At 44.3% G+C, this 12,568-nt stretch overlaps 1 protein-coding gene across 1 annotated transcript in view; it reads left to right on the forward strand.

The window, feature by feature from the left end:
- LOC146857284 (uromodulin-like) overlaps positions 1–12,568 on the forward strand; it is a 1,099,666-nt gene that overhangs the window by 23,820 nt on the left and 1,063,278 nt on the right. Inside the window, exon 2 of the mRNA XM_085647029.1 lies at positions 7,467–7,643. Within this exon, the coding sequence (XP_085503155.1) occupies positions 7,467–7,643 (177 nt within the window). The remainder of the gene's footprint in view (positions 1–7,466; positions 7,644–12,568) is intronic.

Below are 12,568 nucleotides of genomic sequence, written 5' to 3' on the forward strand. Positions count from 1 at the left end.
TCACGATAGTTCTGTTATTACTTAAGGATTGTAAGGCTTGTCCTTCTTCCTTAGAGATGTTGTGTTCAATGTAATTGTGTTTTCCAGAAGGGTCATGACTTCAGTCATCACAATTTTCTCATAGGCTAGAATTTTTTCACTCATCAAGTATGAAGCAGGAGTGAAGGTGGGCGGAATTCAGTTGATGCAGCTTTTCTGGAGTATTGATTATTCTTCACCTTGAAGTATTTGAGTCGGATCTTTCTGAAGAACTGTTGCAACTCTAACTTAATGTTGAAAGTATTTGGGGGAGTGGTAGGGATAAAGCACAAACCCTTTGCCAAGATATAATATTCAGCCTTGCTGAGGGAATAGATGGAGATGTTAACGATGGGATCTCTTTTTGTTGCTTCCACTGTGCTTACTTAACACGTCACCAATGCTAAGTCAGGCCGCATGCATGGGTCATTCACTGGTTCTGTTGTGGTTTAAATGGCAACCTCCTGTTGTCTGATAGGTTGCTCAACTTCCGTTGGTGTTTCAGCAGTCTCGCTCATCACAACGTCCCTATCCACTTGTATGGATATCACCAGCGATAAGTCTGATGCCGAGGTCGAATCTCTCCATGGTTCTGTTGTGGTTGGAATCGCACCCTCGTGTTGCCCCGTTGACTGTACTTTGCCTGATTCCATCTCGGCGGTCTCCCCCAACCTGGGTCTCTGTTGTTCCACATGGGTTTGCCTAAAAAAGGAGATGAGGCAGAAGACCCAAAGGTATCCTGGTACTGGGATTGGTCCTTGTTGGAACATAGGTCCCTGTTGGTATGCACGTTGGTCTGTGCTCGTACTTGGTCTTTCGGAGTCACTTTCCGATCCACTTCCAAAGGAGATATTTGAGAAAGTGGCAAATCTCCGAGAGCTTTCCACAGACCAATCCAGGCGCGGGTCTCACAGCATTAGAGCAGCGTTTGGATTGGGTGGGGAGTCTGGGAGCCTATGCTGGCCCAGGGACTTACAGAAGAAGGGAGAACCAGGGCTTCCAGCAGATGGAACGGCAGTGGGAGAAGTAGGTAAGTCTGTTTTTTTAAATAATATTTGCCCCCGTGCTGCCCCCCGATTTTAATTTGACTTTAGCCCCTACTGCTTGTAATACCACTTCCTGTCCTAAGTATAAGGAAGAACTAATCCTTGGAATCAATTTATCATCTCAGTTAAGGACTGCCTCATCTGGGAAGAATCTTAAGTAAGGGAATGATGACATTAATGCTCCCAAAACACCCAACCACCAGAAAAGCGGTTTTAGCTGATAACTAGGCTATATCTCACCTTTCTAGATGCTCAAAAGACTCTGAATGTAGGCAACTAAAACTATCTTAAACCAGATTTGAAATAACTGTTTTTTTAAGTCTGAAACCCTTTAAACGTCTTGAACCAAATAGCAGATTTTAGAGAAATATATATTTAGGGGCTTATTTACAAGAGACTTGTGCCACCAGAAAATCACTTTTTTTGACATTCCGGTGGCACATGCCTCTCTTTCATATCTATGAGGCGATGCAAAGCCACGTTGTGTGGCTTTGCGTGGCCTCATAGACATGGAGTAAGGCGAAGTAGCGCAAAGTGCTGCATTGGCGTACTCTGCGTCAAGGATGCGTTCCATAGGTGTTGCGGTGGGTGTTCCCACACAACACCCATGGATTTTGAAGCTGCCCTAGATTTATAAAATTAAATAAATCTGGGGCAGCGCCAAAACAATATGCCTCCCCAGAGCAGGCGTAACAAGGAGAAATGTCTCTAAGTTTTTTCCTCTTTCCATGTGTTCTGCGTTCTGCAGCACACATAGAACGAGGAAAGTGCCTCTCTGGGTTGTTATTGTGAAGGAAGGTGCTTCTTCCTTCCAGTGGCGGCTGACCCCGATGCAAAGTTGTAGGTTGGCAAGGAGGGGGGGGGGGGCATAAATACATTAAAAAATATATATAAATAAATAAATTGCAACTTACCTGACGCTGCGTCTTCCTCCTCTTCCGATCCCCGACTGATGCACATTGCAAAAGCTCCCAGAGGCCAAGCTTCTCTCATGCTGGAATTACTATTTGTGTGAGTGCCTGGTTTGCCACTCAGACAGTGCCTAGAACCCGGTGCCTTTTCTCCTCCTGGCTGTACACCACAGCCGGATGGAGAAATGGTAGGCGCACACAGGGCCGTTTCTAGGTGTTTTGCCACCCTAGGTGAGAATAAAAAAATGCCACCCCCTCCCTTTTACTACCATCACTCTCTCCCCCTGTCATCCAGGCTAGAAGAATTAATGCATTAGATATAAAAGAACTTGTATTCAACATTAAACAATAAAACACATCAAACATTAAATAACTAAATAGGCACTGTTCATGATATTTTATTTCGTTTTTGAATTTCTCCCTTCTAACTTCAATGGTGTTTTGGGTTCTTTCTCTTAATCCAATGGTACCTTCCTTGCCTTTATTTTAGCAAAGTCTTTAAGAAGATCTCTAATGTCAAGCTGGTAAGCCATGTATTTTTCTACTGAAATTGTAGCTAGTCCCATGAGGCTCCCTTGGCTCATGGAACTGCGCAGATAGGTTTTTATTATTTGAGTTTTGAGAAATTCCTCTCTGCACTTGCCACTGATATCGGTAAAGTCAAAAGGAAATGAAGAGCTACGAACAAATTAGGAAAACCATTTTCTAACTTGTTTTGGCACAGATGGTCAGGGCCATTTCTACCATTAGGCAAGACTAGGCAGCCGCCTAGGGTGGCAAAAGGGCTAGGGCGGCAAAAGGGGGAAACATTATTTAATTTGAAGGCAGCGCACCTGCTTGTACATGCTACGCAGCGCACCCTAGCATAGTGGTGTGTGGAGCGGGCCGGCGGTACCAGTGTATGTTGGTTCCCAGGGCCATCAATCTTGTAGCGTGGGAAAGCGCTACCAATGACGTCCCTGGGCATCATTTTTGGCCAGTCCACGAGCAGTGCTTTTTATGCAGCAGCCAGTGCTGCTGACTCGCACGTCGCACCACCCTCTCTCTCAGTGCGTGGGGGAAAGACTGTGTGTGTCAGCTGCTCTGGTGCCTAGGTGAATTGAGTACTGCTGCCAGTGCCACACAGTCCTGTCCCGTTATTTACTCAGAGTCTTCCCGCTTTGAGACCCCAGACCGGAGTCTCACTCTCTCTGGACGGACCGTGATGGAATGGAGTAATACTAGTCACGCTCACGCAGTGTCTGTCGGACTCGGAGACAGGCCTGCGTGCACTGAGCCTGGCGTGTATGCAGCTGTGGCCCCGCGGGCGCGGTCCGGTCCCAGCCTTCCCTTGAACAGGTTGAGAATCTGATCGAGAGAGACTCACCACTGCTGGTGAGAAGCATGCCCCCTGCCCTAATTTAAGTAAGAGAAATTACATTTTTACCTCTCCATCCAGGCTATACAGCAGCAGTAGGAACTGGTCTGGGTTGCACTGACCAATCCTTTCCTGGCCCGGTGCGGCCAACCTAATATTTGTTAAATTAACTTCAGGGTGGCTGTTTAAGGTATCTCTGGTCCCGTTTTTCGATATGGGTGAAAGTTGGAAGTACACCACATGTGAAGTTACCCGAAGGCGAGGGGCAGGCCTGTGGAATGCATGTAGATGAGAAAGCATGGAACTGCCTTCCCTGTTTTTTTCATAGTGCCTTTTTCCATGGTGGGATGGTGTGTTACTTTTGCTGCTGCATTAAAGGAAAAAATATATAAATTGTATTTTTTTACTCTCGAAATTAATGGGTGGTAGTTTGGGGAAAAAGTTGTCAAAGCAGGTTTTGTGTTTGGGTAAAATTATTCCTTCCTAAAATGGAAGGCCTTTACGCTCTGGAGTTTCTTGCAGCCTCAGCACGTGGGGAGGATAACCTAGTTAGTCAGTATGCAAGTGATATCATGGTGTGTGCCATCTTAGCCCATGAAGACACAATGTGTGGCATTACAGGAAGTGACATCACAAGAAGTAAGATCAGATAAGATCCCACGCATTGTTTTTTTTTAGGTATATCATGAGTGCATTAAGCTCATTATTTGATTTTACAAATTTTGCTTTAGGGTTGTGCTGAAAAAGTGGCACACTCCCAACGTAAAATGTGGGCCTCAACTAATTATACTATTTTTTTTAAAACCCTGCCATAAAGAAATTGGCAACAAGGAGAAGCATTGTAGTACATCTGTTATGCTTAATTGGTTGCAAAGTCTGTGTTTTCTAATATTTTATGGGGTTAAGAGATCTTCTGCAGCGGTGCCCAGTAAATACCTGGGAATAATAATTGGTGAGATAACTCTGGAGGTTAAAGTATTTGTTGAAGAGATCTCGGTTTTGTGTAGTTCCAGGTCTGAATCAAAGTAGTATCGGAAGTTAATATGTCTCCTTCAAAGCATATCATGTAATGTGCAGATGACAGAATCTTTTTTTTAATGTAGGTAGGTTAAGTGGGCTACTGCTTTGAACACAGATCCTTTCGTTACTTGCAGTTCATAATTAAGCCTTTTAGTATATCACAGTGAGCTATGTAGGATACGTGACTGCTACATATTTTAACCCTCACTAAGTCATGCAACACATCTTGTACATTGATTTACACACTTGCACGATTTATTGTCAATGTGTATGTTATGTAAAGCACTCTGACACCCTGCATGGTGCTGAGTAGTGCTAGAAAAGAAATAAACTAGTGCTATTTTAATTGTGTGTGAATACTGGGACAGACCAGCATATCTGACATTCTTACAGTTCATGCACTTGCAGAAAGGGACTGACAAAAAGTCCAAAGTATGCCTCTCTTCTGTACCTGTGAAGAGCTAACAAGCTGTGTACTTTTGTTTCCGTTGGTTGTATTTAGTGTGAGGTTCCAGGCCACTCGATCAAAAAGAGGTCTGATGGCCCCTTAACTTGGCCTTTATCTATAAATGAAAAACTGGGACTAGACACAACATGGATCCCTCCAGCAAATACATTATCCTCCAGAGTTTTATTACCAAGGGCATATGTACAAGGAAAAAGAGCATTCTGTATATTAAATGAGTTATTTTTTTACAAGTGTAATACGCATTTTGAATCAATACACCATGCATAAAGCGTAGTCATATGAGATGCATTGGATTCTAAAGCGGTGATGCTGAATGGACTAGCTCTGACCTGTTCTGTCGGGTGCATGTTCCCAGCGTGCTTGTTTTAGGCAACAAATGGTGTTGGATTCATTTTGTGTTCTGTACTGTTTCCATAAAAAGTGCATTACAATCCATTAGATAGGGTTGTTGATTACTGTAGGATAATGATGTAGTGAATGTTAACTTCACATGTTGGGAGAAACATTTTATTGGGATTAACAATACTTGTAGTGTAAAATGCAAAGGGGAAAAGAAAGGTTGTGTCTACTTGTCGCAAACGTGAGTCCGACATAGAAAGTTGAGTAAGTATGATGAGTATTCCATTAGGATGAATTCATTTTTGCTGTGATCAATAAGCTGTCCACAGTCCACAAATGGTTTGCTTCCTGCGTGTGGATTGACGTTAGCTCTCCCACTGTGCGGCAAAAATCTGTTGTTACGCAGCTCCGAAAATATAAAAGAAAGGTTTATCCCCTTTACTCAAATTTACCGCCAGTAATCTGACTAAGATCCGGGGTATTTTTATGCAATACCTACTGTCCTGAAGATGGTCTGACGGATTGATGCCATCTAAGACCGAAACGTCGACTTCATCATCTATTTCCACAATATTTATTATGTGCAGATGATTATTATTGTTCTCAGTTTGAGACATATCTCTGTTGATTTCACGGGAATAGATGTTTCCTCATGAAATGTGGATAAGACTTAGTTTTTCCTTTTTCATGATTTATTGCTGAATCAATCGTTCATTTGTACTCTTTTTTTAATTGGATTTGCATATAAAATATATTTGTGTTTATTTCACAAAAAGATTTCCCGTGTGTGTGCTTTATATATTTAATGATTGGTTCAGTTAACACTTTCGATGCGCATGACGGAGCGGTTCCGTCATGCGCATCGGTCGCGCTGTGCGGATGACGGAACTCCTCCGTCACGGCCCAGCCCGTGCAACGAACCTTCAGCACGGCGCGGTAATCCGCGCTGCGCTGAAGGGGTTAATTGACATTTGGGTCGGTGTTTTCCTTAAACTCACCCGCATAGTAATTTTCCTATAATCAACAACTAGTGAATTTGCTTGAAATAAAATCCCTTGTCGGCATTTTAACATGTCATCTGTTGGGTAGCAGCAGTGGGACAACACTCCTCCTCCAAAGTGGAGGAGCTGCCCCTGCTTCCTGCACAAAAGCAATCCTGCTATCAACATAGACACCCTTACACTACAGTGCAAGCGTGCCTGCATTGGTGCCAAGCATCAAATTGTGCGCCGGCACTGGCTGAAAGGATCGGAATGCACAATAATACAGTGCATTCCTGCTCGTTTAAATTGGCGTAGGGTAGCGTAGCAGAAAGATTTGTGGCACTGCCCTATGTCAATTTTTGGTTAAATGAGGCCCTTAGTACTTTTATGGCTGCCCACTGAAAGGAACGAGTTGATGGAGATACCCTTGTAAAACCCCATCTCTTTGGAGCAACAAAACCTGGAAAGGATCAACGGATGAAGGATACGATTCTTTTGATGAACACCATTCGTGAAATGTGACCCAGTGTTTCTTGTATGATTCCATGGTTGATGGTTTGTGTAATGTTGGAATGTCAAGAGCTGCTGACCTCGAGCATCCTAACTGACCCTACCGTGCCCTCTCATATCCAAGCCGTCAGCCTGACGTGCTGTAGTTGAAGGGACTTAAGAGCTGAGAACTGGAGAGGAGGTGAGGGAAGGAAACATGAACACATTATACAGTCCATAGAAAAGGGATTAATTCGGGTAAAAGCTCCAGTCGAGAGTGGAAAAAATGAAGGGGCAGATCTACAAGCCCCTTGCACCACTTTTGCGTCACTTTTAACATGGGAAACGTGACGCAAAAGTGGCGCAAGGAGCTTGTAAATCTGCCCCGAAATATTTGGTTACTTTTTCATACTCTGATCTGCAGTTTAAGAGAGTATCTAGTTGATTTAGGAAAAAAACAATTGGTCCAATAACAAATCGACTGCTGAGAGATTGGGGAGAGACCATTACTTTGTGGCCCGTGTTTGGAATGCGCTCCCTGTTGCCCTTCTTTTCCAGAAGTTGTTAGATTGTACCTTTGTATGGCCGGTGTCCCTGTGCTGCCTACTGTGTTATTGTTGAGCTGTTGTTTCTATAATGGACAACAGATCTCTCCCACTCTTGGATGCCTCTCGGAGCTAATGCTGCGCGACGCGTTTGCCAAAGGTTTATAAAATATAAAAGCCGTGGATGAGGAATGTGCTCATTGATGTCTTATTGCTCAGGTTTCGGGAAGTATAATTGTATTTGGAACCCTCTTAACGGTCCCCTTTTCCTTCTTCCCTCTTCTTGCAGCCGGAAACAGCTCAGTGCCCTTATGCACAGACCCCGTTTGTAGAGGGCAATGTACAGATGGACTCGGATGTTACTGCGGTTATGGTATCACCTGCCTTCCAGCTGCGTGTGTTGAGGAAATAACCCCGTGCTGCCCGGCGGGACTCTTCTGGCACTCGGACATCTCCTGCTGCTCGGGTGAGTCTCGCCGTGTGACTGTGTAAAGCAAACACATAAAATAACACTAATTTCAGAACCAATAGACTTGGCTTTGTATACTGCGATTTGTTGGTGCGATATCAGTGACGTCTCACTTTAGGCACATAAAAGCATGAGATAAATCCGCACGCTTAACGCAGCGTCAGCTCATATCCTGCAAAACAAATTTTGTCCATTTAAATACACCGACCTGTGCGAGGGACCCTCCACAAGAACAGACACGGTGTCATTTTCACATAGAAATTAATGTATTACACTTGCTGCGTCCAGAGAAGTTTTAAGGATTGTGCAAAGTGGGCAGTTTCTCAGGAGCCCCACATTTCGGTCCCATGTTGCTGGTCTTTTGATAAAGAGGTATTCTGTGTTTTGTGTTTTACAAACCAAAGAGATTGACTGACATTCCCAGACTTTGTACAATTAAGTGGTGCACACAATCATTAGGTGAAACCCTCCTGGTCACAAGCTGAAGCTCAAAACAAATCCACAATAACACCTGAAAACCCAGTCATAGACCTTTCGTAGGACCGAAGGTGACATGAGAAAATGATATGTTGAAACGCATTTTCTCCTACAACCTATAACTTAAGATAGTATCCGACAAACAAACTAACCCCCCCCCCCCCCAGCTGTGTGAGTAATCCAAGGGCACTCCCGCCATTCCTTTTTCCCACAATGATGTACACCAAAACCTTTTGGAGTGTTAGAACCAGGGCCGGACTGGGAACCAAAACCGGTCCAGGCAAAGTGCTTGGCAGCGCCCCCCCCCTTACAGGGATGCAACAACGGCCCTGTAACAAAAACGGCCCCCAGGGGCCCAAAACCGCCCCCCCCCTGCAGCGCACCAGGGGATTTCCCGGTGCCCGCTACGGCCAGTTTATTCACACTATAAGATGATACACACTTGTCATGATGGCATTGATCATCAACATGCTCATATCTGGCTTATCTTGGACTACACCGTAAGACATGTTCATAACAGGTTATCCAGTGCACATCCTATACTTTATTGCATATTAATAACCATAACTTGTCTAATCCTGTAATGCATCATCCTTCTAGTCATGATGTCTTTCCAAGGTCATCATAAATCACTTTCCAACTGTCTTTTACAGCTCTACTTCTGTCACCTACTTAGTACAGCGGGTCGTGGCTTTGAGGCTTCAACTTGCTACTGAATGTATTGTGTTTGTGGCCCCATGGCCATGCCAGGGCTGCAAGTGATGTGTCCGCCCAGCACTGACCAATTCTTACACTTCTGTCTGCCCTCAAGTATTACTGCTGGGAGGCATCCCAACAACCTTGTCCGGGCACTTTTCTCAAGCGTCCCTGCCGTAGTGCATCCCAAGAACCTTGGTCTGGCATTTGCCCTTTTACATCCTTATGTGAAGATATTTCCTGTTAAACCAGTGACTCCCCACCACGCTGAAGATGGTTAACCTAGCGCTGACAGTTCCCCCAAAAGTACTATAGCCAGATGCTCGGGTGTCCCTACAACGTTCAGGAGGAGCACATTGCTCCCTCCTCTACAAAGATGAACCTTGTAATATGTGCAATCTCCAGGTAAACCACCTAATGCAGGTGCACATGACTCTTAGGGAGCGCTCCCATACTCATCTGACCTTGAGGTGCAACCAGGGGACCCCCCACGGACTGGTCGCCACAAACCGAGCTGACCAATATGCACCCAGCATTTTTCCGGGCATCGCTGCTGCCCGTTAGTTACCATTTCATGTCTTCGTCCCGATCCAATCGGAAATCCCGATTTTACCTATTGATTGGCTCATGGCCAAGGTTAATTTATGTTCTGGTTCTTGCCCTGATGTACCCCATTGTGACTCCTGCACTCCTAACTTAATATGCCCATGTGATCCAGACCAGAGGGCACTATCTGATGATGCCAGTTTTTTCTCCATTCTTATGGGTATTGTGAGCAACCAAGTTCCCCGCTCGCATCAATTTCATCTATCCCTTCCTCAAAGAAAGCTCTCCTCCAAAATTTATTTCAATGGAGCTCCTGATCATATCGCTCTGATTGTGTATAAAAAAAGCCAAACAAAATCCTTGGGTCTAATGCAAGAAAAGAGAAGGAAGAAGACACTGACTACATCACACAGACCTAACTCTGGGATAATCCCTTTTTAGGACGAAATCCCTCACACACCAAAGGTGGCATGCTTCATCATTTGGGATTCTCCTCTCAAAGGTAAAACCTAGTTCCTCTGAGGGATACAACCCCCTCTCTGAGAGGGAGGAGCATAGGGATGTTTTTGATGTCTACTCAGCGCGGATATTCTAAATCAACCAAATGAGACACAAGGTGTGAGCGAGGGCGCATCTCAAAAAAAGAATGAACGTGAGGAAAGTGATGATAAAACTAACTAGAGACGAAACAATGTATGCTTTCTTTGTATGTTCTCACTGCCAGGGTTAAAAACAGTGCACCTGCGGTATGGATTTAAACCGCATGTGTGAGATGAAATGTAGTGATCAACATATTTCAGCTGTGACAGCCCAGACTCGGGCGAAGCTTTCGTCAGGACCTAGAAGATGCTGCTGCTTAAGTGAAATGTGAAATAACGAAATTAGAGGTCAAATACGGACCCATTGATGCTGTCAGTTCCTCTTCTTGGAAAGGTGACTGTACCTGGTAGGGACAGAACCGTAAGTACGTGAGATAAAGACAGTGCCTTACAACACACAAAGCAAACAACAATTAATGTAAATAGGATCAATAAATTCCTCTATTTACATGCTATATCTAGTATGTATATGCAATACAAAAACCAAAGAAACAATTATATATATATGTGCTTACCCACAATGGCTGGGTAAATAACTTCACCTCAACCTGGCAACAGCTCAGAGAAGGGGGCACCGCTCTATGGAAAAGTAATTAGGGGTGCCTGTGTCAATAACATAATTACTTCACAACCACAGCTCTAAGGTTGAGACAGACTGGCAGGGGTCGATAAAATTATCGTCGCTTTTCGGCCGAAAACGGCCGCAAAAGCGGCGATAATTTTTTATCGCCAGCTTGTAAATATGCCCCTAGGTTTTTCCTTTGAGTGGAGAATCCCAAATGATGAAGCATGCCACCTTTGGTGGGTGAGGGATTTCGTCCTAAAAAGAGATTATCCCACAGTTAGGTCTGTGTGATATAGTCAGTGTCTTCTTCCTTCTCTTTTCTTGCATTAGATCAAAGGATTCTGTTTGGCTTTTTTGATTCATATTATTCAGGATATAATCCTGTGCAGGTCTTAAAATTTCCCTAGGACCCTTCTGTTCAATCTTTCTTTGTGTAGCATCTGATTGTGTATAGCCTTGGTGCCAACGTTGCCCTTATTACTGCACCACTGACTCTACTCGTCCTCGTCTGTTGAGGTTCAAACTAGTGAGCCCAGCCATTGAAAGACTGCCTCCCTGACCTCATCGTGTGTGAAAGCATAGCCGGTCAGCTGGGACTAGGTTTAGGTTCTCAGCCACCCTAAACTCCCTTCAGCCATGAAACATTTTGATGTTTTTTGCACAAGTCAGCGATTCCACCCACCATGTTGCCCATGTACATTTTTTCACTAACTGCCCGCTGTAAATATTTAAGTAATATTTCAACATTCTGCATCATTGAAAAAGCAGCAGAGAGGCTGAATGACATTTTCCCGACCAGAGCACTCACATCTGCGAAAGTTAGAGCAGGTGAATTGCGACTATCAGGTGAAATAACATGGCTCCTTAGGAATCATGAACTAGCCTCTAATTTCCATCAGTGTGCACTCTGGCTATCGAAAGGTGCCCTTGTGAAATCATTAAGACTGCCCTGATAAGTTGTCATTGAGTGTGTACGGTGACCCCTGTGGCTAAGTGCAAACCTTTCTTCACGATAGTAACACTTATAACAATCAATCGGTTAACACTTGTGTAGTTGCACCGGAGACATGCTGCACTACTACCCACTGATTCTTCCCCTATGCTATTTTGTGCATCTGAATTGCCCTGCCCAGGCACTAAGGGTGTAACAATAAGCTGTGACCACGAGGAGCCGTGAAGCCCTATGGCATCTCGTCCCAGCCTAAACTAGCCCCGGATGCATCCAGTGCATTTTTCGTGTAGCGCATGAGTAGGGATATAAACTACAGGACCCATATATTAATTGATAATGACAGGTTCCGGCATCACATAATGCAACTAGTGTGCTTGCTGACAGTCATGGGAGATTACATTGTTTGCTCACAGTAGAGTGGAGCATCGAGAGTCAACCTGCGTGTGCCAACCACCGACTCAAGCATTAATTTCTGCTCCAAGTGGGCTGCTGATAGGCAATATTCTTCCATGGTTTCAGAACAGGCAACGTAGCTTCACCAGTGTTGCCTTCTAAATAAGGGAATTCAACTGCATGTCCCCTTCTTATTTTCTATGCAGATTCCTGGCCTTCCAACATTGTGGGCTTTGAAACCTGATTTTTCTTTCTGAAAGTTATGCAGGTTGAATTCTTTAAGCTATGCATCAGTGCATCAATCAGTTTCTTAGCCGGTTTCCCAGGTAGGAGAAAAGTCACTGGGCCCATGTAACTACATGTGAGCTCCTTACCTTTTGCCCAGGGCATTCTTATAGCTTAGTGATGTTGAACAATCTAAGTAGTCACACTTTTATCAGTGTGATGGTTAGTACCTGTGGGGGTACCGTAACTGACTGGGGTGGCAGTAGCAATTGGTGGTGCAAGCTGTGGTGGCCTCCTGACGAGGGACCTGTAACTTTTTCCCTTCACACCAGTGTCAGATGTCCGAGCTCTTTTCTCACACAATTAATCATGTATGTTTAAAGTAGTGTATAAGCAATATTCTCCAGTACTGTATCTTTATAGATTCACATGCTTGAATCTTACCCGCGTCATTGTGGGAGTCCCACAG

The sequence above is a fragment of the Triturus cristatus genome, chromosome 3_2 (genome assembly GCF_964204655.1).
Source record: "Triturus cristatus chromosome 3_2, aTriCri1.1, whole genome shotgun sequence".
Taxonomy (NCBI): Eukaryota; Metazoa; Chordata; class Amphibia; order Caudata; family Salamandridae; genus Triturus; species Triturus cristatus.